The following is a 20,207-nucleotide window of genomic DNA, read 5'->3' as shown; positions in this document are numbered from 1 at the left end:
TTTAGTAGAACGGTAAATGTTATATGAGCGATTCCTAAAAGAATTCCAGCCAACAACGACATTAAAGTTCCAAACAAAGTAATACCACCATTTGTTCCAATATGGACAGATTTCCACGGATACAATATTAAAACGGGTTGAACCTTGCAAAGTGGACCAAGCTCAGATGAAAAAGTGTCTCCTGCGGAGCATGCTAGGGAAGAGAAAGCGAAGAGACGACAACAGTTCTGGTAAAAATCTATGTTGGAATGTGTGGCATGAAAGAAAACGTAAGGAGTTTTCTTTGGTGCAATACAAATGTCTGCTAAACAACACAAGGCTAAGGTACCTACATTACACAAAACCTGAACACTACGTCTTGCAGATGTTTCTAATTTCAATTTCTTTTTATGTTGAACACCTTGATGCGTGGCTTTAGTCGTAATCACAAAATAAAAAATAACACAAAAACAGAGAATTAAATTAGAAGTTTGAATACAAAACCCAAGTACTAGAGATGTTACAAAAGCGCCTAATGTTATGTTTCTTTTTTGTAGCGCTGGAATTAAAACGCTTAAAGGAACTAAAAAATTGATGATAAGATTTTTCTTAGATAAGGATCGGACATGACTTTGTGTATTGGGATGAATACACATTATTACAAAAACACTCCAAAAAATGTATTTTAAAGCTTTGTCTTGATTTATGATAAAAACTTTACTCATTTCTCTCATTCTCGTACTCAGGTTAAAAGGGTTACCTGTTTTATGATTTAATAATCTAGATACGAAAAACACTCGTTTTATGGGAACAGATAGTCTAACAGATGTACGAGGAAAATCAAAATAATATGTCTTTTCCGTACTGCTTTTCTGTTATTTGTCATAACAATTTGTTTAATTGATCAAACACTTATTTAAAAGGTTTTTTTCAATTATTTGATGCTTCAATCTATTGATGCGGATCATGATGTATGTACCATATCCGGTTTAGGTGAACACATTGAATGCAATAAAGGAAACTGTATACAAAATATGACAAATACAAATCATCTTCATAAAACAACTTTATTAGATGAATCTTCGTGCTCCGTTAAATGTTCAACATTACAGGAATCAGAAAAAATTTTACGTGATATACAAGCAGATACCACTTTAAATTCAACCGCAATCGAGTCTCATCCTGCACACCTCAATGAAGGCATACGGGTACTTCTTTGTGGTGACACTCTTGGTCGTTTAAACCATTTAAAACAAGCAATTGAATCTGCAAATAAGAAGCAAGGGCCTTTTCATTTCGTTTTATGCTGTGGAAGTTTCTTTAGCAATTCTGATACTCTAAATGGAAACATACGCTCATTTTCATTTAAAGATTCCAACCTTCAAGTTTCAGTTACAGAAGAAGAGTATAAGTTTCTTACAGGAGAAGAACAATTTTCTCTTAACATTTATTTTATTGATTCGAGTATGTCAGATATAGGTGATGCTTTACGCACCCGGAAATCCAATAATTACTCCTTTTCTCCTACACTCACATATTTGGGAAATTATGGTTGCACGAAACTCCACAGTTTAACTATTGCCCATTTATCGGGTTTGTATAACGTTGCTCATTTTTTCAAAGACACAAAAGATTTTGAGTCATCTAACGAGATAACTACTTTCGACAAAAAAGTAACATTACACACAAAAGAAAAACACACTGTAATTTCTATTCATCAGGACGAAACGTCACCTTGTGATACCGCATTATCAGTAACACATTTTAGTGGAAAAAATTCTATTTATTACAATCGAGCAGCTTTAGAAAAATTTAAAAATTTATGCTATCAAAATGCTGCCAATTGTGATATATTTATATCTTGCGAATGGCCATCTGGTGTTGATCAAAATTTATCAAAAGCTCAGCAAGAAGATTTACAACAATTCATTCAACTTGGAGAGACTCAACCTGGATTATACAAGTCAACGTAAGCTTTCCTTTTAAACTAATAAGAAATGAAAAAATTATTTAAAAAAAAAACAGATCACCAGTTGTTTCGGAAATAGTCGAAATTTTAGAACCAAGATATCATATTGCTGGGGGTCATGGAATATTCTATCAGAGAATCCCTTTTAAAACGACTTCTCATGGTTTGTACAGTGGACTATAAGCATCAATTTTCATACGATTTTATAGGACTTGTTAGCAAATTTATAAGTCTCGCAAGTGTTTCTCCTTCTCTCACATCGAATGCTATAATAAAACAATTTAAATTTTTTCATGCTCTTTTACTACGACCATTAGAGTCAATGAATGCACAGTCTATTCGTGCAACAACAGCGGAGTGGACTCCAAGTCCATATGGTTCGTTACATATTGCGGCCCGCAATAAGGACATATCAGCCTTAACAACATCCTTATCTCCATGTAGGTTGCAACGAGACTTGAACATGAACATAAATTAGATATGTAATAATTTCTTTATTATTCAGCATCACAAGAATCACCTTCTACAATGGAGAGTAATAAAAACTTCTGTTATTCGGGATCTTTGAAAAGGCAGCGTTGCAAAGTAACTTTGTTTTCTTTTATTATGGGTTTAAATAATATTTTTCTATATACTGTTGTTTTACTGTATCTTTAAAGTCAGAAAACACAGTGGGAGAAACCGAAAGTTCAACTTTAAGCCGTTGTGTTTATGTTAGTAGCATACCCTATGAAGTCGATTTTGATAGTTTTATTGAAATTATGCAATCATTTGGAACTATCATCAACGTTTCCATGCCCAAAACATGTAGTGGAAAAAGTAATGGACGAGCGTAAGTAGTTTGTAATTTATAAACGCTTTGTAAATAAAAATAGTGTGTTTTATTGATCATGCTAATAGTTGGATAACATACAGTACTTTTAAGGAAGCGGAAAATGCTGTCGCTGCACATGAACAATTACAATCGGGTGGTCGCTTGTTACGAATTCAATATTCGAATGGTAAATGAAGTTTTTTTTTTTTGTTTTTCAAAATTAAGAAAAAAAAAATATTTTTATTAAATATAATATATTTGTCTTTAGAAAACGACCTGCGCACCAATAAAAAACGCAATTGTGGCACAGGTGTAGGTCAAACACCCCAGGCTATAGATGTTCGACCCCATAAAGGTAAAGCACGTTTGCATGTTGTTCACTATTGAAAACCGCACATATAGGATGCTGGTTTTGCTTATCCAACCCGGATTCGGAAAAGCGGTTGATTGTATCTTTAGGGGAAAAGGTTTTTTTTTGTTTTGATAGATTGCTTCAACGGCATTTATTGTGGAATTTAGGTTTATGTAGCTTTAGCGAAAGGGGGTTTAGTATCGGATCATGTGTTGATTATTCCAGTGACACATTTTCCTAATTATTTATTTTGCCCTCCCGACATTAGTTTAGAATTAGAAAATTTTGTCCAAGTATTACGTCAATGTTTTAAGGCTCAAGTAAATGTCTTTTAAGTAAAATTCAAAGACAAATTCATTGTTTTAATTTTTGTAAAAATAGAATCGAGACGTTATTGTTTATGAAAGATATTTTCCTATGAAAGTGACAACTGGAATGCATATGCAGGTAAACGTCCAATCCACAATGCATTTCACTCTTTTAAATCATTTATTTTATAGTTTCAAGTTATTCCAATACCCGAAACACTTAGTAAGAAATCTTCTCAAGCTTTATTGGTAAGAAAGTGTTTTTTTTTTTTTCACCACATCCAATTGTGGTGATAGAAACGTGCTAAAAAAGCAGGTGTAAAACTTCATCAACTAAATGAAAAAGAATCTTTAAAAGATTTATGTCATTATGTGAAAAATTCCGTTGTATCCCCTTATTTTTATGTAGAAATCCCAGGTGTCACCGACTTAACTGTACGATATTATCTTCACGTGTAATCAATGCTTTATGCTTGAGTATGTTATCAGATTGAACGTTGGATTTACACGGATTCCGCTCGATCTCCAGGAGATGACAAAGTGTTGCCATTCAATTTTGGAAGAGAGTTTGTAGCTGATTTATTAGAAAAACCTGAGAGATCCAATTGGAAATCATGTATAGAGGATGTTACGAAGGAAAATCATGCGGTTGAAAAGCTAAACACCCTTTTCGCTTCATTTCAGTTAATAAGTAATAACAACTTCCCCTAAAAGTAATTTTAATTAATTTCCTCATCTATTTTTACAATGTTTATAAGCCACTTTTATAAATTTTCGATTTTTTCTAAATAACTTAACTAATTTCATAGAAGAAAAAAATTTGTTCAAATATTTATCTTTCTTATTGTCTGCAACAAAATAATTTAAAAAAATAAATATTTTTTGTAGTGTTTTAATAAAAATATTTTAAAAATACATTTCTTTCGCAAAATTTAAAAAAAAATTTATTGAAAAAATTGTATTAGCGAACACTCCAAAAGAATTTTTTTTCTTAACCATTGTGTTAACACTTTAAAAGTTTCTGTTTTCTTAAACAAAATAATAAGTAAAAAAATTTATAGGGAAAAAGATTACTATACTTTTTCCAAAATGACGTCTGTTGTTGACAAATTTTAGACTAGCAAATTTCTAGTTATTTTATTATGTTTTTTGACTTGTTTTCTTCTCAAAAAAAGAAAAAGTTTCAAAAATGATTTTGAGAAGAAATAAGTTTTTTAGTATGCAGAGAAAAAAAGAAAGTGAAACATATGCAATCCATGGTAGAAAGTGAGAAATAAAAAGAATGCTCATTTTTAGAAACATGTATTTAATTTTAAAAAAAAATATTTCGAGTTTGTTGTAAATGAAATTAAAAATAAATAAACCATGTACAATCTCGTACTCCTCATACGCACGTCATTGTTGTAGGCCTTCATAGTAGAAAAATAACTGCAGCGCCATTTGTGTGAAACGTATTTTTTAAAAAACGACAACAATTCCTAGTGAAAAGAAATGTCACTTGCAGTCGATTTACCAAAATCTAAATTGAGTAAACAGAATGATTCAAATGATGCTTCTTTGCTAGAAGAGGCACCCCCCGATTTATCCGTGTATAGCACTACCTCTCTTCCAAAAGTAGAGGTATACGAATGGATATCACGAATTCAAAAATATAAATCCGAGGCTTTACGATATGCACAACAATGTCGTGTGATTGAAAAGGAAATAGAAAAATTACAGCTAGAGTTAACCAATTCAACCAATAACTATCAAGAAATGGCTGAAAACATTGAATTGCTTAATGATAAAAATGCATCTCTTGTCGTGACTTTACAAGAAGGTATCAATTTTATCGTCAAATGGTGTGCGTGTATATTTGGTGGTTTCTACTAGCCTGCATAAATATAATGAGTATTTTATGACAAATGGAGTGTTATGCATTGATAGAAACTGCACGACGTAACAACGCAGTCTCGGAATGCCTTAAATTACGAAGAGCGTCTGAGCAAGTGTAAGCGTTGTTTTTAAAAAACAAATGTATATTGTATGCGTTTTTATAGAACAAAGGAATCAGAGTTAGTTAAAAAAGATATAACTCAAGCGCAAGAACGTTTCCAAAATTTGGTTAGTTACGCATAGTTGTTCGTGGTTTTATGAAAAGCAATCTATCTCATTGATAAAAAAAGAAATATATTTTTTTGATTGTAGACTGCCCAAATAGAAGAAAACAAACAGCGTCATCATGTAAACATTTTTATTGATGATTTTTTTAAAGTGATCTTTTCTTTCTAGAATGCGCTAGAAGAAAAAGAGCGACTTCGATTAGAGCGACGTTGGTTTTTTCATGAAAGACTTTTACTAGAAAAAACGAGACAAATGGAGGTAAAGGAAGTTGCGGAACTTCACGTAAGTCATTTGAATAACTTTATATTCCACTTTATTTTTTCTTATCCGTATAAGAATAAATTTCAAAATTTGAAAGTTGGAATTAACTCTTTATGGAAAACTACAAAAGAAGCTAATTTGGTGACGCAGAGTCGCACTGCGAGAAAAATTAATAAACTTGATGAATGGTATGCAGCACGTCGAAGACGTTTTCTTTTAGAAAATGAAACGTCCGTTGCTTCGGAAAACTAGTAGTCTTTAGTTTGACGGTTCAACTAACTATCATTACGAATGTGTCGTTAAAATAATTGTCCTCAGCAATGCTATTGCATTCATGTTCAACAAAAAAAACTGCACGTCATCACACAAAGTGTGACAAGAGCACTATTTTTTAAATTTTGCTTCTTCAAAAAAAAGCTTACAGATATTGAAACAAATAACATCCATTAAATATTAAAAAAATTGACTACTTTGTGTTCTCGCTACTAATAATATTTTTTTCCAATTAGAAGCTCGCCAACAAAGTTATTTTCTTTTGGATATTAAAATGAAAAAACCTGTAATAAATTAACACTTTTTTTAATAAATAAAGCAACATGATGGTGATTCAATAACTAATATCATCATAGGAAAAAATTTTAATTCAAATAAAGTTTCTTGTTTTGGAATTCTTTTGGTTGTAATGTAAAGAAAACAGGTAGACAATAAAAAGCCTTTTTGCATGAGCTTATTTTAGTTTGCATGTAACGCGGCATAAAAAAAAAATTTTCAAGGCGAATCAGCAAAAATAAAAATAAATGTTTTTTTACGTATATTAAAGATAATGGTTCAACAGATGTTAAAAGATCATTTAAAAAAATATTTTTTTTTTAATATTCTTTTTTATAAAAAATTAATTTTTGTAACGTCATAACGTAAATTTATACACTTTTATAAAAAAAAAAAAAGCATGAAATAAATCATATTATTAAAAAATACACTTTTTTGTAACTCAACTTACTAGTACAAAAAAGATCCTTAGCTGTACAAATTTCGTTGATTAGGCACCAAAATATAGTCAATGAATACAGCCTGATCCACAGTGTTTTTCTCCTTGCGCAATAAGAAGCATAAATACATTAAAAGAATTCAAGTTATTTTTAATTTGATTTCTATGAATTATTCATTTTTTTATTAGTTAGTTTAAGTTTAGTGGAAGAGTTGCGATTGAAATATGACGTTTTGTCAAGCCTGTAATGACGACACGGAAACTGTTTATAATGAAAGTCGCGGAGAAACCTATTGTACAAGATGTGGAGCTGTTTTAGAAGAGAATTGTATTGTGGAAGCTGTTACATTCACGGAAGGCAGTAATGGGGTAGTGCGCGCAAATGGACAATTTATTCCTTCGTCTGGTTTCGGATCGGGTTCCATGAATTTTACATCCAAATACAATGCTTGTGCTGGTCGCGAACACGCGTTACAACGCGGATACGCAAATATACAACGTATAGCTGGTAAGACAAACATTTTCATGCAGCTTTTTTTTTCACCCTTATTCCACTCTATGTTTTTAAGATCGACTTCAGTTACAACTCCATCTGGTGGAAGCTGCGCAACGTGTTTATTTAATGGCTGTTCAACGTAACTTTACTATAGGGAGAATCACCAGTCATGTTGCTGCTGCTTGCCTTTATATAAGCTGCCGTCGTGAAAAAACTGAACAAATGCTTATGGATTTTTCCGATGTTCTATGTACCCCTGTTCGAATACTTGGACGTGTAAGTTGTTTTTTTATATGTATTTGTTTATCTTATTGTAACATGTCTGTGTGTGTGTGTGTGTGTGTGTGTGTGTGTGTGTGTGTGTAATATTTTTCTTTCATTTGAAAAGGTGTTTGTTAAACTTATTCGTGTACTACGAATTGATGTACCAACTATCGATCCATCTTTATTTATAGAGCGTTTTGCTTCTCAAATTAATTTGGAGGGCAAGGCAAATTTAGTTATTGAAACAAGTCTTCGCCTTGTTCAAGCCATGAACCGTGATTGGATTTGTACCGGGCGCCGTCCAACAGGTCTTTGTGGCGCTTCTTTGTTAATAGCTGCACGATTTCACGGGTTAATGGTATCAGCGGAAGAAATCAGTCAAGTATGTTAGTCATATTGAAGAATATTTTGTGAAAACTTCAAGTTTTGTTGATTTTGATTTTTTTTCTTAACATTACAGGTAATTCGTATGGCATCTTCAACTGTAAATAAACGGTTAAATGAATTCAAACACACTTCAACAGCTCAATTAAAACTTCATGAATTTGAATCTGTTGACCTTCTTTCCTTGCCCATCTTACGCGGACCTCCTTGCACCGAAACAACTCGTAAACCCATTTATGCGCTTCCTGAGGAATCTAGTTCTCATTCACAAAATGATTATTTGTTACCCGACTCTGTCATACCTTACGAAGAGCCTGATGAAGATTTTTTGGAAATTCACACTAGTCCGTCAGAACGGCCAGATATTTTGAAGAATACACAAAACTCCGTTATTTTTACTGCCACCGAAGAAGAACTTTTTGTTTCTGTACTGTTATTCAAATCATTTGTGTTTACATATCTTTGACCAATTTTTTTAGGAACCTACATCCGTTGCTATTGCCTCATTAGCCGATCGCCTGGTTGCAGCTATCGAACAACAAGTACCAAGCGCAGATTATGGGGACCCTTTGAACAAAATTGAAGTGTCTAATGAGGAACGTATTGCTGAAGAACGTTCGTATTTTTTGAATTCATTTAAGGAATGATTTTTTTTGTCCTTCTTAGATTTTGAAAATGATCCTATCAAACAACTTTTGTGTAACGTCAAGGAAAAAGCGCCAGATTTGATATTTTCTCTTCCATCGTCAGTGATTCACACAAATACTGAACAAGAAGCAACTCCACCTCTAAAAAATAATTTATGCAAAGATTCTTGTAGGTTGCACAGACTTGTTTATTGTCGTGTAATCGATTTAATCTCTCAAATACATTTTCAACTCTATAGAATTGAAAATAGATTGTATAAGCATTAACAAGAAGTGTCTAACGCTTACCTGTCTATAATTGTTGACAGGTCAATTACAGTTCATAGAAGAATCTTTCACGGATGTCAGTGACACAGAAATTGATTCTTTGATTCTTTCAGAAAAGGAAAGGAAAGCAAAAGCGCTTATGTGGTAGGGTTTGAAAGACTGTTATTTAAGAAATGCGTTTTGTTCTTTTATTACTGTTGTAGGGATGAGCTAATGAAAAATGTTATGCCTCAAGTTTACAGAAGGTTTACAGCACAGAAACGAAAAGAAATATCCACAAGGCCCAGAAAAATAAGGTTTTTTATTTAACAGCATTTTTTTTTAAAAACGCAAATCAATTGTTTTTTTAGGAAGCATTTAAATTTGACGAGCAACGAGGAAAACACAGATATAACTGTTGCGGGTTCTGTCAGACGGTGTCTTGAAGCCAAAAATCCTCTTTTTGCGAAACATCTTAATAGTAGTGTTCTTGATTCTCTTTTCACCAATTCTAGACTACCTGACAACAACTCTAATGAGTTATCTTTACAAAAACAGCTTCCTGAAAACAATTTTTCCAATTTAAATTTGTCTATGTTGTTTGCTTAAAACACACCAACAAGTCATCCAATACAATAGGTACGTTTTTCAACTCTCACACAATCCGCTTTTATTGTATGAAACAAATAGTATTTTGATGAACAATAAAAAGCTTGAAGTCGATGGCATCAATGTTTTTTGGCTGCTAGGTTGCGTGCAGGAAGAGTACACGGCGTCGTGACTGTCCCAAAAAAAATTATAAAGGTTAACGAATTTTTGTACGTAGTTAAAAATAAACATGTACAATTCTCAAAATGAAAAAGCTTAGTAAACTTCCTTTATTTTTTTTTTGTAAATAAGTTTTTTATTGAAAAAAAATATTTCTTTTCAATTTATTAACCAGTAAACAATGCGACGACTAATACTTGAATTTTCAGGCATGCCATTTAAAGTTTTATTTGTCGAGCTTTTAGGGCGATGTGCCCTAGTTGGAGCAATTTTCTCCACATTATTTTATTCTCCTTATGATCCGTATATACCTGCCGATATAGCTTACAAATATTCGTATCCATTTGCTTTTAAAAATACAATTTCTTTTAGTAAACTCATCTTTATCACGTGTATTGCTGTGATACTTGTTCCTTTGATTATATGGCTTCTTTTCGGCAATTTTTTTCGCCGCAATATCGATATAACAAATTATCTTTTAGCTTTATCTCTTACATTATTAACTACCAATCTTTTAGTTGAAATATTAAAAATAGCAATCAGCAGACCTAGGCCTGACTTTCTTCAACGTTGTTTCGGGAGCAGTACCATAGATTTAACATCATGGTCTCCTTATCCGAAATGTATTGAAACTTCCCCTGAATTAAATCTTAAAGATGGTTTAAAAGCATTCCCCAGTGGTCACAGTGCTCTTGCATGGACAGTGGCTGTGTTTCTTTTTCTTTATATTTACGAAAAGAAAAAGTTTATTGAAGAAAATAATTTGTTTGTATCGCCAATTCCATCGATCGTTATCTTCATTTCTGGACTTATTTTAAGTTTAGGTGCTGCTTATATAAGCTCTTCCCGTTTACGCGATCACAGACATCATCCAGAAGACGTTATTGCCGGTACTACTATTGGCTGTCTCGTCGCCATAGTATCGTTTTATATCTATTATCCTGTTCCTCCTGAAAAGCTTATGAAACATGTTTCTTCTGAGCATGTGTACGATGGATACCTTGATCAGTCTTCTGATTTGTCTCATTTACTAAACAGCAAAGGAATGGTAGCCTAAAAAAAAAAATTCATGTCAAGTTAACGGTAAAAAAAAAAAAAAGGGTTTTTTTTAACAGAGGAAGCGTCCATATTTTCTTATGAAATACCAGGTTTTGCATAGTTTATAAAAAATCATTTGTTTAGGTGTCGTTCTTTTTTCTGCCGTTTAGTGTATTTCATCAAATATATCCAATTTATTTGACGCATGTATACTTTTTTTTAAAAAAAGATTGCTTCGAATCGAAGAGTCTTTGTGATTCTAAATCGAGTGAAGGTTTTGTTTCGTTCCATATGAGTAGTGAACGACAAAAAATTTTAGAAGCCTAATTGTATTTTCAAATAAATTCAAGCCTAAAAGCCATTCGGAAATAGAATCAATCTTTCATTTAAGTCGAAGGAAAAAAGCGTACTGTACAAAGTGAATATCGTGTGAAAAGCGCGTGACAATAAGAGTTATCGTTTTCATAATTAAATTGTTTTAAAACCATTGTAATTTTATTTTTAAAATGAATTCTTCGTTTAAAAGTTAATTTGTTATACTATTTTTATTATTCGAAAATGAATACACAACAAATTTTGTTTAGAGAACACTTTTTTAAAATAAGAATTATTTGTTTTGATGCACTTTCTTGTAATAAAAAAAAACTGATTAATTGATTACTTTTGTTTATTTAATAGATATTTTTTAATAAATGACTGTGTTGGAAAAAAAAATTTGTTCACTGGTTTTTATTGTTAGTGGTGGTTTCGAAGTATATATTTAGAGTGTGTATATATGAAGATGTGTGTCAAAAGAAAATAGAATTGTTAACAAGAGGTACACGAATAAGCATTTGAAGAGACATTTTTCATCAGCGAGATGTTCCTGATATGCTTGATCAGATGATCATTTGAGTGATTACAAAAATCTTTTAAGCTTTAGTGTAAGTTAAGGTGACACATATGGTCAATTTATGGTCAAAACATCATGATCCAACTAACAAGAATAAATTAAAGGATGAAGCTCAGATTTCGGTGAAGACTAAAGGGAGCAATGAACTGGACAAATTTCGAAGCCGTCGTCGTGGTAATTACATAGATCATAACCAACAATAAGAATAGAAGCGGTATTCGCTAAATTGGACTTGTTGTTGAGGTGAATAAAAGAAATTCTTTTATGTATGTTTTAGAATTAGAAGAAATTATATTAAAGTTAACAGTTCTTGAGAAGGAATGCATTGATGTCAAAATTCAAGATAAGAAAGAAGAACTGCAGGACAATTTTATAGTGTATTATGATTGACAAGTGTTTTCAATGTTTCATTTTTTTCTTTTAGCTTGAAGCAAACTTTATATAAAGAACTGAATAAAATAGCGAGTTTAATTCATTTGCGAAATGAAGAAAGAAGACAAAATGGTAATTCCGTGACTGTGATACAACAAGGAATTCAGTTAAACCACAAATTCAGTGAAATCGATTCTATGCTCTCTTTATTAAAAGCGTCGTTTAAATCTCAAACAAAAAAAAAAGTAATGCTTTCAATGTGTAAAATAAAAATTTTTTTTTGATAGTTGATATGAAATTTTTGATATTTTTCTTTAAATAGTGTCATTGAACAACACGTCAACAATTTATTCTTTTCTTTGTTTGTTTTAGAAAGTTTCAAATGATAAACTTGATGAGCGATTTAATGATTTACAACACATTAATCAAAACATTGAGCAATTAAGAAATTTATTTCAATCGGAGACAGATGTGTCTCAATCAACTATGAAAACCTTAACCGATATCGTGTAAGACTAATTAAAAATCTTTTTATTTTGGCATAAGTCTTTATTGTAGATGATTTTTGTCATGCTCTTAAATAAACTTTTATATGTCCATGTTTTAGAAATAATTTTAATAAAGACAATAGTGGAACTCCAGTGGTAACTAATACTGCTTGGAGAGAACGCTCACAAAAAGAACAGGAAGTTCTTGATCGTTGGGCACAAAAAGATGCGGACATTGTTAGTACCATTGGAAAAAGTGGATGTTTTTTTTATTTGAAACGTTTTATTTTTTTCTTCTACACTTGTAGGATCGACAAGTTGCTGAGATTGGCTCAGTTGTCGATAATTTAATGCAGAATGCACTTGAAATTCAAGAGAAAGCTGAGGCGCAAGCCACTGTTCTGGCGGAGCTAAATAATCGCGCCGATGAAGTGGGTAACAATCTTCGTAGTGTGAACGACTCCATCAATACCATCATGGTCAGCCATCTTTACACACTCCATTTCAATTTGGATTTTTTGTATGAATGTCATGCTACTCAGAAAAATCAATCAGGATTAAACATAGCATTTAAATTGCTTCTTGTTTTTATACTAGTTTTATTATTATCCTATATAATACCTACTCTTCGGTCACGTATTATTGGTTAATTTTTTTAATTAACTAAAATCTTGTAATTTAAAACCATTTTTTACCTTGCTATTTTCACAAAAGAAATTAATTTTGCTAGTACTTTCCTTTTATATTACGTGAAACTTAAACTTTAAAAAAAGAAAAAAAAGCTTGTTTTAAACCTAACGAACAAAAATTAATTTATTGCTTTATCTATCCAATATATTGCAGATAGGGTCACGACGCAGAGTCGAAAAGTTTGTTAAAAAAAATTTTTGTGTAATATAAAAAAAACCCGTGTAACTCCAATTCGAAATTGAACCTATGCTGACAATGTCTTTTCCAAGAGTACCTTTTTTTAAGACTACTACAGAAGCTGTTCACGACCCTTTTGAAGAGATCAAACATGCAGTCTCAAGAAACTTAATGTAAAACAATGAGTGGTTTACAAAAGCTTGTTAACCCTAATTTAACGGTATTTTTGAAAAAAATTGTTCCAATATTTCAAGTCTCCACTGAGTATACAGATCAGAGAATAAATTTCAATTATTTAATTGAAGAAAAAAAAAATTGAATCATCAATGGTGTTATTGCATACAAAAACGATGTTTTACCGTAAGAAAATAATTAAAAAAAAATCTTCATAAGAAAAACACACAAATGACACCATCAGGCTTTACATAAAATAATTGGTTTGCTTTCATGGGAGACAGAAACCAGTCTATTATCATCGTTCCGATTTCAATAAAGAAAAAAATTTTTGATAATCATAAAGTCGTGAAACAGATACAGATAAATCTTCCAGCAATAAACTTGAGTTAAAAAATGGGGTCATTACGTTACTTAATTTTGGATGTTCTTCTATTTGTTGAGTCAAATAGCAATCCCAGAAATGAGATGAAAGAACAATACCGTGACACTGTTTTTGAGAATTGACACAACACGTATGAATTTTGTTATTTTGAAACTTGATAGTTTTTTTAAAAGTGATATCAGTTGTTGGAAGACCCATTTTTAAAAAATCGGAGTCCAAATGTAATGAGGTTAAATAAGGTTCATCTTCCCGTTTGTGAGCCTTTGCTGAGGGATGTTGAGGAATAACGTTACTAATGCAATTTAATTTGTGAAGAGCATACGTCTGTTTTTTTTTTCTGTCAATAAAGGTATGGAGTATTGCTTCTTTTTTTTTTGGTAAAAGAGTAAAAATAAGAAGCAAATGTGTTCGTTCAAGCGAAGGGAAAAGCGTCCAGTCTGTAATAGTTTTACAACAACTTGAATTTTCACGAGGTAAGCTGTATGTATTTTGTAAAGAATCCCCGTTGCAGAAAAGTAGCTCAATTTTACTAGTGAGTTTTGTGGCCTAAGTGGCATTTTCATAGAGATAATTCGTTAATTGAACGCTACTAAACAAACATAAAGCTTAAACAAATGTAACCTTAGATTTTCCAGAGGCTAGCAACGAGCATGATGATTGATTAGTGGGTGATGGTTCAACTTGCGTAGTTACAACTGATGACTCGTTGCTATGGCGATTAATTTTTTTAGGTTCTTTTGCATCTCTAACATCTCCTGTCAACCTACAAATGCAAGAGTGAAACAACTTGGTTTTATTTACTAAACAAAAAAAAATGAAAAAGTGGTCACCTTTGAATTTCTTGACGATAGTAAATGCTTTTTTGTCTATGTTTTCTTTTAATGCTTTCAATTATATAATGATACTTTTTTTTTATTTCAAGAGCATTATAAAAATGTTTCTTGTATTGTGCAGAAACCCTTTGTAAACGCTCATGTTTCTCATCAAGATATTTAAGAATCCTACTATTAATTCCTAATGACTTTTTTAAAGGGACGCATTAAAAAAAAGTGTATATATATGAATGTTACATTATCTGCTAAGTTGTTTGCTTAGTACAGGATCCAAAAGAAGCTTTACCTTTAATTGATGACATTTTAAAGTAACAGCCCATTTGTCATAATCCCTTTTTGTAGGCGTTATATAGGTTGAACTTTTAGAAACAATGGCTTCGAATAGATTTGTTGTGGTGAAACTTTTGCTTTCTTGAGCATCTAACATATGCGTCACAGTGTATTCAGTCGTTCTACAGCTTGTACGCAAAGTTGATTTGAATTTTTGAGAATGCGTTATGCCACTGAAAGCAAATGAAAAAAAAAAAAGACACTTTGAAAATTTCAAGTTTTCCTAGATACTGAATTTCATTCACAACTAACACCGTTATTTTCTGAAAACTGTATAATGTTTTCCACTTTTTTTTTTAGTAAAAAAAAATTTAATAAAAAGATTGCAAATGCAACAAATTGATTTCACAAACAATATTTTTTTACTAAAAAAGAAAAAATTATCTTTGGTTTCGTTAATTAAAAATTTGCGATCCTCACATGTTGATCTATACAGTACCATCAAAAACTATTTAAACTTGAATTAGTAACTTGTAACGCAAATCCAGAAAAAAACTTTAGCAACGTGAGTGAATTGTTCAGTAGTGAAATATTTCTCTTAACAGTTTGGCAGGGAGTTCTGTCAGTGATACAAAATGTTACCATATGGTTGACTTCTGGTGTGTAACAAAGCTAGAAAGTTGATTATGTTTTCCTTGCCACACACTTTATCGGACAATTGGTTTTGTATATAACGTAGAACATAGAAAATTCGGTAGTTATTGTTACCTGTGTTGGGAAATCAGGTATTACAAAAAAGGGTAAAACAGACGAGGACAATATGGAAAAGATAACAGCAAGTAGATAAGATGAGAGAAACATAAGTATTTACATTGAGATTTTAATTGATGTTCAATGCAGTGGTATTGTACGAGTACGAATGAGTATTAATAGGTGAAAAAAAGTATCGAATTCTTTTATTTTTGTAAACAAAAAAAAAATGAAAGGAGAAACGAATTTGAATGAAACTCAAAACATACAGGAGTATAATGAAACCAATGGGTCATTTCGTAACTCACTAACACAATTCCGACATTCTTTGGAATTTGAGAAAAATGCACCTTTAGAAAACAAAAATTCTATGGTTGGTCGGGGAATTGATTATGACGATGAAGAAGAAGAAGACGATGATGCACAAGACAAGCTAAATCAAAACGCTTTCACCTACCGATTGAGAGTGTTCTTACGGAATTTTTTGCCAAATTATACTCCGGTTTTTATGATGACAACATTATTTATTGTTTCTGCGTTTATATGTTTCTTAAGAGCTTCGAAAGGCGGTTCTCCTTTGCTACTTTTTTTAACACTTTATTTAGCAATATCTCTTGCAGTGTGGCTACTATTTTTACTCAGTCGTGTTCTTATTTTGCATATATTGCATTCTTATTCAAATCTCGAAAGCTCAAAATTATATAATGTATTGGCGTCTATTTTAAATCCTGAGGGGGTTTATTTAGCGTGTACTGTGTTTTTATATGTGTTTTGGCAGCGAGCGGCAATAGCCATTGATAATTACGAAGGAAATTCTAATAAGCTTAAAATGTATAGCTTGCAATCTGAAAATTTATCCTTTTATCGGTTCCTTGGAATTTCATCTTTGGTAGCTCCGGCTACTGAAAATGATCGTCAGGTTTTAAGGCGTGCCGAGATTTTTCTAATTATTTGGTCATCACGTGTATGTTTCTTCTGTCATCATCTAATATCATGTCCATTGTATTTCTAGGATGTTATTATGAAAATTGCAGTCTTTTTTTTTTTAGTTGGCTTTATGAGAAACGTTAATCGAAGTTTAGTTGAATTCTTAACAATTTATTCGCTTGTTCGTCAGTTAAACGCTCGGTGGTAGGTTTTTAAAAACACGACGTTTATAAGATTTAAAAAAAAACTTGCCCGTTGTATTGTAACATCAAACAAATAGTGAACGTTATAGACATAAAAACTTCGTTCATTTTTTACAACGAAATTAACTACGTCCATTACCATTTTATTTGCAGTGCGATGCCGCCATAGTTTCAGATTTAAACTTTACTATATCAATTTTGTTTTTTTAACTTACTTTTTAGAGAATTATATGTAGACAAAGTCGTTAATAAATATCTAGTTATGAGTATAATCCTCAAAAGAGTGGCTACGTATTATAAGTCAGATAAAATCTGATTGTTTTATAGGGTAATTTTTTATTATGTTAATTAAATAGGATGTATTGTTAGTTTTATATAATTGTTCTCATGTGATTGTATTAGATGCATAAGCAGAAGAAAGAAAATAATAAGTTATATTAGTGAATTTGCTAAAAGATGTTGAATTGATTTAAAATGATTTTTTTATATCGAAATTACGTTTTTCTTCTAGGATTACATTGACTCCAATTATTACAGAATTAGCAAATGAGCGTGGCAGAGATACTAAGAAAGATGCCATTGGTGATGATAACATCGCGTATCCCAATGAAAATTCATTGTATCGCTCAAATGTAGAACGTGCTGATCGTTCTAAAAAAGGCTTCGTTGACAAGTTCTATATGAATAAGTGTAACAGTGGTACGGGCGCCGTGAAGCCTGAAAGCAAAACCATGGGCACTGCGCACATTATGAATGAACGTAAACACATGTATCAGGTTGGATAATTATGGTTATTTTGGATATTTTAATTCTTTGTTAACATAAAAAATTTTGTTTTAGATACGCGAACCGTCAACAGAAAACAGTTTTTTGTATAGCGACATAGTAGCAGATGAGGGTGATGCAAACAATCGAAAAACCGCAAGTTTAACAGCTAATCAACAAAAAGTCTCTAATATATCAAAACCTAAATCCGAGTGTCACTCTATTCAAAAAAACATTAGTAAAAAATTCAGCTTTTCAGATATGTATCAAGTAGAATTGAATGGTAGTATTTTGCCACCGGAGCTTTTACAAGAGAATATTGAATTCACTGAAAGAAGTGGATTAGCTAATCTTCTAGCTGTCTACTATGTACAAAATCATTTGGTCGTACTTTTTGTTCGAGGTAATTTTTTGTTTATTTGGTTGTTATTTTTTACCGCTTGGGACATACAGGCGTTCGAGTAGAGCTAGACTCGAAAGAAGTCGCACGACTTGTAGGAAAGCAACTATTTGATGAACTTATGGATTTTCGTAACGCTGTGGCTCCAGACGATGGCCGACCTGTTGAGGAACTTGATGGTTACGTAAAGCAAAGTGTCATTCAAAAAGTTGAGTTGCATCGTTCTTATAGCCACACAAGTGAGAATTGCGTTAATATACCCATATCAATCCAACGTAAGAAACCCAAAGATATTTTATTTACTTAACGGCTCGTCCAATTTTCCATTTTTTTCTTCTAGATAATTCTCTTGAAGCTAAATCGAACAGTAATTTAATTGAAAAAAAGAAAAAAACGGTATGTTAATAAAGCTGTAAACCACAAGAAAAAAAATCAAGTTATATACAGTCAGATATTACTTTTAATTTTGACGCGTCTTCAAAACGTGCTTACGCTTCAGCACAGCAAACAAAATATAAATCAAGAAAATCCTTAATGAAACAAGAAAGCAAGTTACCAGAAACTTTGGGGCGTCTTTCAAGTACTATAAGACTAGAAAATCCTAAACAGGAAAATGACAATCCCCCATCAAAAAATCTACAATCTATCACTTCTACTTTGAACAAATCACCATCTCATGAAAACGTGAAAACCGCATTAGATGGACCAGCAATAGCTATGCGACGTATAACAACAGCCAAAAAACCGCTTGATGAATTCGCTGATTCCTCACGACAATATCTCACTTTGGAACTTTTCGGAATTTTTCTTGGAAATCAAGTACATGAATTTATGAAGTATGCTGATCCCGGAGGTAATTCAATTTTATATGCGTGACTGCCACGTTTTAAAAGAAGCCTTAAAATTGACTTTCTACCTCCTAGCATACTGTCATGTAGATTTAACAAGAAACCTGTTAAAAAATTTTGTTATGTTTTCTTAGGGCGCGATCGAGTTTCTTCCAAACACTTCACTCGATTGATTGTCGATTTATATCAGATGCAAAAACAACTAGTAACACTTATTGACAGTCAAAAAGGAATTCAAAATGTTTTTCAACGCATGGTTTCCGTTTTTCTGGGATTTCTCTGTGTTCTTCTTTTTCTAGTTGTTCTGGGATTATCCGTAAACACTGTCTTCATATCAGGCGCTGCCTCTATTTCGTCCATGACTGTTGCGTTGAGTAAGAGTGTTGTTAGAGTAACTTATGGGTAGTTGTCCTCATAGTAACATTGTTTTTGACAAGTTAAATTATACAAATCAATTTCAATTCTCCATAAATATTCTAGGTTTTCTTTATAGTGGATTTATACAATCCGTTATGTTTATATGTTTCGTTAATCCATATAATGTTGGAGATCGAGTACGAATTAAAAATGAACTGTTAATTGTAAAAAAAATATCAACGTATTTTTCGGAATTCGTATCAGTTCCTTATAACAAACCAGTAAATTTGATATTAAAAAATAATAATTTTAAGAGTCTTTTATAGAGCTTTTGGAACCATTCTATACTTTATAATACGATTGTTGTTAATGAGAGTCGCTGTCGAAACGCTGGGCTTGAAATTCCTATTGCGTTAACCTATGATACAGATCCGACAAAATATGATGTAGGTTTTTTGCAAAAAGCAAATAAATTTTTTTTACCTGCTATATTTAATATTCATTTTTTCCAATAGAAATTACATGCCTACGTCAAAAATTATGTTAATACAGACCCAGAATTCGTCAAGGGTTCACTTTTTCTACAGGCAAATGAAGTCGTTTTAGGCCATTATGTAAAAGTAAGTGTCTTTAAAAATGTGTTTAACTTGAGAAAATATAGTATTCGTTTATAATGCAACGTTTTTAACATAGTTTACGTACTGGATTAGTTGCACGGAAAGTTGGCATCGTTGGAAATCGGTTTACGCAACTCAAACCCGACTTCTATTAGCGATTGCTCATAAATGTACTACGCTTGGTCTTACATACCACCTTCCTATACAACCAGTGTCTGTTTCTCAAGCATCTAGTAAATTAAAACAAGGATCAGGTGCACTTACTTTTTCGTTATCAAATAATAAGATGATATAGCTTTTTTACATGTGTCTCATACAAAAAGTAGAATATAATATATGTTGCGTAAATCTAAATAACATACAAAATGAAAAATACAAATAATGTTTAAGAGAAGTTATGGAAAGTGTAAAGCTCAATGGATTTACCCACATTTTTGTTTAA

At 31.8% G+C, this 20,207-nt stretch overlaps 7 protein-coding genes and 1 long non-coding RNA gene across 13 annotated transcripts; 6 read left to right on the top strand and 2 right to left on the bottom strand.

The window, feature by feature from the left end:
- The first annotated feature begins 920 nt into the window (after positions 1-920).
- On the top strand, positions 921-4,263 carry LOC128883986 (uncharacterized). 2 transcript variants are annotated; one of them, XM_054136920.1, is made up of 14 exons: positions 921-1,652; positions 1,701-1,948; positions 2,005-2,111; positions 2,158-2,388; positions 2,454-2,533; positions 2,608-2,780; positions 2,849-2,949; positions 3,031-3,117; positions 3,165-3,229; positions 3,282-3,434; positions 3,496-3,561; positions 3,615-3,671; positions 3,720-3,857; positions 3,912-4,263. In XM_054136920.1, the coding sequence occupies exons 1-14, from the start codon at positions 921-923 to the stop codon at positions 4,131-4,133; spliced, it is 2,460 nt and encodes an 819-aa protein (XP_053992895.1). In that variant the 3' UTR covers positions 4,134-4,263. The 2 variants fall into 2 exon arrangements, with proteins under 2 accessions (XP_053992895.1, XP_053992894.1); XM_054136919.1 differs by having other exon boundaries at positions 921-1,948.
- Positions 4,264-4,708: 445 nt separating this feature from the next.
- LOC128884440 (uncharacterized) lies at positions 4,709-6,438 on the top strand. The gene is made up of 6 exons (XM_054137872.1): positions 4,709-5,241; positions 5,349-5,412; positions 5,462-5,525; positions 5,610-5,645; positions 5,694-5,807; positions 5,862-6,438. The coding sequence occupies exons 1-6, from the start codon at positions 4,914-4,916 to the stop codon at positions 6,036-6,038; spliced, it is 783 nt and encodes a 260-aa protein (XP_053993847.1). The 5' UTR covers positions 4,709-4,913; the 3' UTR covers positions 6,039-6,438.
- Positions 6,439-6,634: 196 nt separating this feature from the next.
- Positions 6,635-9,426, top strand: LOC128884438 (uncharacterized). Its single transcript, XM_054137869.1, has 9 exons — positions 6,635-7,282; positions 7,344-7,546; positions 7,659-7,916; positions 7,995-8,345; positions 8,398-8,533; positions 8,585-8,734; positions 8,874-8,976; positions 9,036-9,128; positions 9,183-9,426. The coding sequence occupies exons 1-9, from the start codon at positions 7,000-7,002 to the stop codon at positions 9,418-9,420; spliced, it is 1,815 nt and encodes a 604-aa protein (XP_053993844.1). The 5' UTR covers positions 6,635-6,999; the 3' UTR covers positions 9,421-9,426.
- Positions 9,427-9,557: 131 nt separating this feature from the next.
- LOC128884439 (uncharacterized) lies at positions 9,558-11,241 on the top strand. Of its 2 annotated transcripts, none has more exons than XM_054137870.1 (2): positions 9,558-9,629; positions 9,789-11,241. In XM_054137870.1, exon 2 carries the CDS (start codon positions 9,791-9,793, stop codon positions 10,634-10,636), a length of 846 nt encoding a protein of 281 aa, XP_053993845.1. In that variant the 5' UTR covers positions 9,558-9,629; positions 9,789-9,790; the 3' UTR covers positions 10,637-11,241. The 2 variants fall into 2 exon arrangements, with proteins under 2 accessions (XP_053993845.1, XP_053993846.1); XM_054137871.1 differs by having other exon boundaries at positions 9,560-9,615.
- A 268-nt stretch (positions 11,242-11,509) lies between these two features.
- LOC128884342 (uncharacterized) lies at positions 11,510-13,051 on the top strand. Of its 2 annotated transcripts, XM_054137668.1 has the most exons (7): positions 11,510-11,683; positions 11,787-11,886; positions 11,934-12,126; positions 12,254-12,390; positions 12,489-12,606; positions 12,678-12,848; positions 12,912-13,051. In XM_054137668.1, the coding sequence occupies exons 1-7, from the start codon at positions 11,560-11,562 to the stop codon at positions 13,017-13,019; spliced, it is 951 nt and encodes a 316-aa protein (XP_053993643.1). In that variant the 5' UTR covers positions 11,510-11,559; the 3' UTR covers positions 13,020-13,051. The 2 variants fall into 2 exon arrangements, with proteins under 2 accessions (XP_053993643.1, XP_053993642.1); XM_054137667.1 differs by having other exon boundaries at positions 12,678-13,039.
- Positions 13,052-13,708: 657 nt separating this feature from the next.
- LOC128884341 (uncharacterized) lies at positions 13,709-15,055 on the bottom strand. 3 transcript variants are annotated; one of them, XM_054137666.1, is made up of 5 exons: positions 14,915-15,055; positions 14,626-14,816; positions 14,417-14,558; positions 14,118-14,341; positions 13,937-14,061 (listed from the first exon to the last, which is right to left on the bottom strand). In XM_054137666.1, the coding sequence occupies exons 1-5, from the start codon at positions 15,053-15,055 to the stop codon at positions 14,037-14,039; spliced, it is 723 nt and encodes a 240-aa protein (XP_053993641.1). In that variant the 3' UTR covers positions 13,937-14,036. The 3 variants fall into 3 exon arrangements, 2 of the variants coding, with proteins under 2 accessions (XP_053993639.1, XP_053993641.1); XM_054137664.1 differs by having other exon boundaries at positions 13,709-14,341; XR_008459361.1 differs by lacking the exons at positions 13,937-14,061; positions 14,118-14,341 and having other exon boundaries at positions 14,427-14,558; positions 14,866-14,981.
- Positions 15,056-15,197: 142 nt separating this feature from the next.
- On the top strand, positions 15,198-20,184 carry LOC128884340 (uncharacterized). The gene is made up of 12 exons (XM_054137663.1): positions 15,198-16,612; positions 16,661-16,779; positions 17,290-17,554; positions 17,619-17,946; positions 17,997-18,218; positions 18,284-18,339; positions 18,391-18,796; positions 18,926-19,165; positions 19,272-19,429; positions 19,475-19,594; positions 19,664-19,768; positions 19,842-20,184. The coding sequence occupies exons 1-12, from the start codon at positions 15,878-15,880 to the stop codon at positions 20,058-20,060; spliced, it is 2,973 nt and encodes a 990-aa protein (XP_053993638.1). The 5' UTR covers positions 15,198-15,877; the 3' UTR covers positions 20,061-20,184.
- On the bottom strand, positions 18,217-18,633 carry LOC128884343 (uncharacterized). Its single transcript, XR_008459362.1, has 3 exons — positions 18,500-18,633; positions 18,402-18,436; positions 18,217-18,298 (listed from the first exon to the last, which is right to left on the bottom strand). It is a non-coding gene; the product is annotated as an uncharacterized LOC128884343 (long non-coding RNA).
- Positions 20,185-20,207: the final 23 nt, after the last annotated feature.

Source organism: Hylaeus volcanicus, unplaced genomic scaffold (genome assembly GCF_026283585.1).
Source record: "Hylaeus volcanicus isolate JK05 unplaced genomic scaffold, UHH_iyHylVolc1.0_haploid 12237, whole genome shotgun sequence".
In the NCBI taxonomy this organism is placed as follows: Eukaryota; Metazoa; Arthropoda; class Insecta; order Hymenoptera; family Colletidae; genus Hylaeus; species Hylaeus volcanicus.
Note: the sequence above shows the minus strand (reverse complement) of the source record. Positions and strands in the feature narration are given on the sequence as shown.

Bases quoted from the DNA above. Each gene is read 5' to 3' on its own strand.
- LOC128883986 (XM_054136919.1), top strand. From the start codon at position 921: ATGCTTCAATCTATTGATGCGGATCATGATGTATGTACCATATCCGGT. The intron at 3,230-3,281 runs GTTTTTTTTTGT...TGTGGAATTTAG, and splicing joins TTGTATCTTTAGGGGAAAAG to GTTTATGTAGCTTTAGCGAA. The intron at 3,672-3,719 runs GTAAGAAAGTGT...TTGTGGTGATAG, and splicing joins AATCTTCTCAAGCTTTATTG to AAACGTGCTAAAAAAGCAGG.
- LOC128884440 (XM_054137872.1), top strand. From the start codon at position 4,914: ATGTCACTTGCAGTCGATTTACCAAAATCTAAATTGAGTAAACAGAAT. The intron at 5,526-5,609 runs GTTAGTTACGCA...TTTTGATTGTAG, and splicing joins AAGAACGTTTCCAAAATTTG to ACTGCCCAAATAGAAGAAAA. The intron at 5,808-5,861 runs GTAAGTCATTTG...TATCCGTATAAG, and splicing joins AGGAAGTTGCGGAACTTCAC to AATAAATTTCAAAATTTGAA.
- LOC128884438 (XM_054137869.1), top strand. From the start codon at position 7,000: ATGACGTTTTGTCAAGCCTGTAATGACGACACGGAAACTGTTTATAAT. The intron at 8,534-8,584 runs GTTCGTATTTTT...TGTCCTTCTTAG, and splicing joins GGAACGTATTGCTGAAGAAC to ATTTTGAAAATGATCCTATC. The intron at 8,735-8,873 runs GTAGGTTGCACA...AATTGTTGACAG, and splicing joins TAATTTATGCAAAGATTCTT to GTCAATTACAGTTCATAGAA.
- LOC128884439 (XM_054137870.1), top strand. From the start codon at position 9,791: ATGCCATTTAAAGTTTTATTTGTCGAGCTTTTAGGGCGATGTGCCCTA.
- LOC128884342 (XM_054137667.1), top strand. From the start codon at position 11,560: ATGGTCAATTTATGGTCAAAACATCATGATCCAACTAACAAGAATAAA. The intron at 11,887-11,933 runs GTATTATGATTG...TTTTTCTTTTAG, and splicing joins CTGCAGGACAATTTTATAGT to CTTGAAGCAAACTTTATATA. The intron at 12,391-12,488 runs GTAAGACTAATT...TCCATGTTTTAG, and splicing joins AAAACCTTAACCGATATCGT to AAATAATTTTAATAAAGACA.
- LOC128884341 (XM_054137664.1), bottom strand. From the start codon at position 15,055: ATGTTAGATGCTCAAGAAAGCAAAAGTTTCACCACAACAAATCTATTC. The intron at 14,817-14,914 runs GTAAAGCTTCTT...CCTTTAAAAAAG, and splicing joins TAAAATGTCATCAATTAAAG to TCATTAGGAATTAATAGTAG. The intron at 14,342-14,416 runs GTTACATTTGTT...AATGCCACTTAG, and splicing joins TAGCCTCTGGAAAATCTAAG to GCCACAAAACTCACTAGTAA.
- LOC128884340 (XM_054137663.1), top strand. From the start codon at position 15,878: ATGAAAGGAGAAACGAATTTGAATGAAACTCAAAACATACAGGAGTAT. The intron at 16,780-17,289 runs GTAGGTTTTTAA...TTTTTCTTCTAG, and splicing joins CGTCAGTTAAACGCTCGGTG to GATTACATTGACTCCAATTA. The intron at 19,595-19,663 runs GTAGGTTTTTTG...TTTTTCCAATAG, and splicing joins CAGATCCGACAAAATATGAT to AAATTACATGCCTACGTCAA.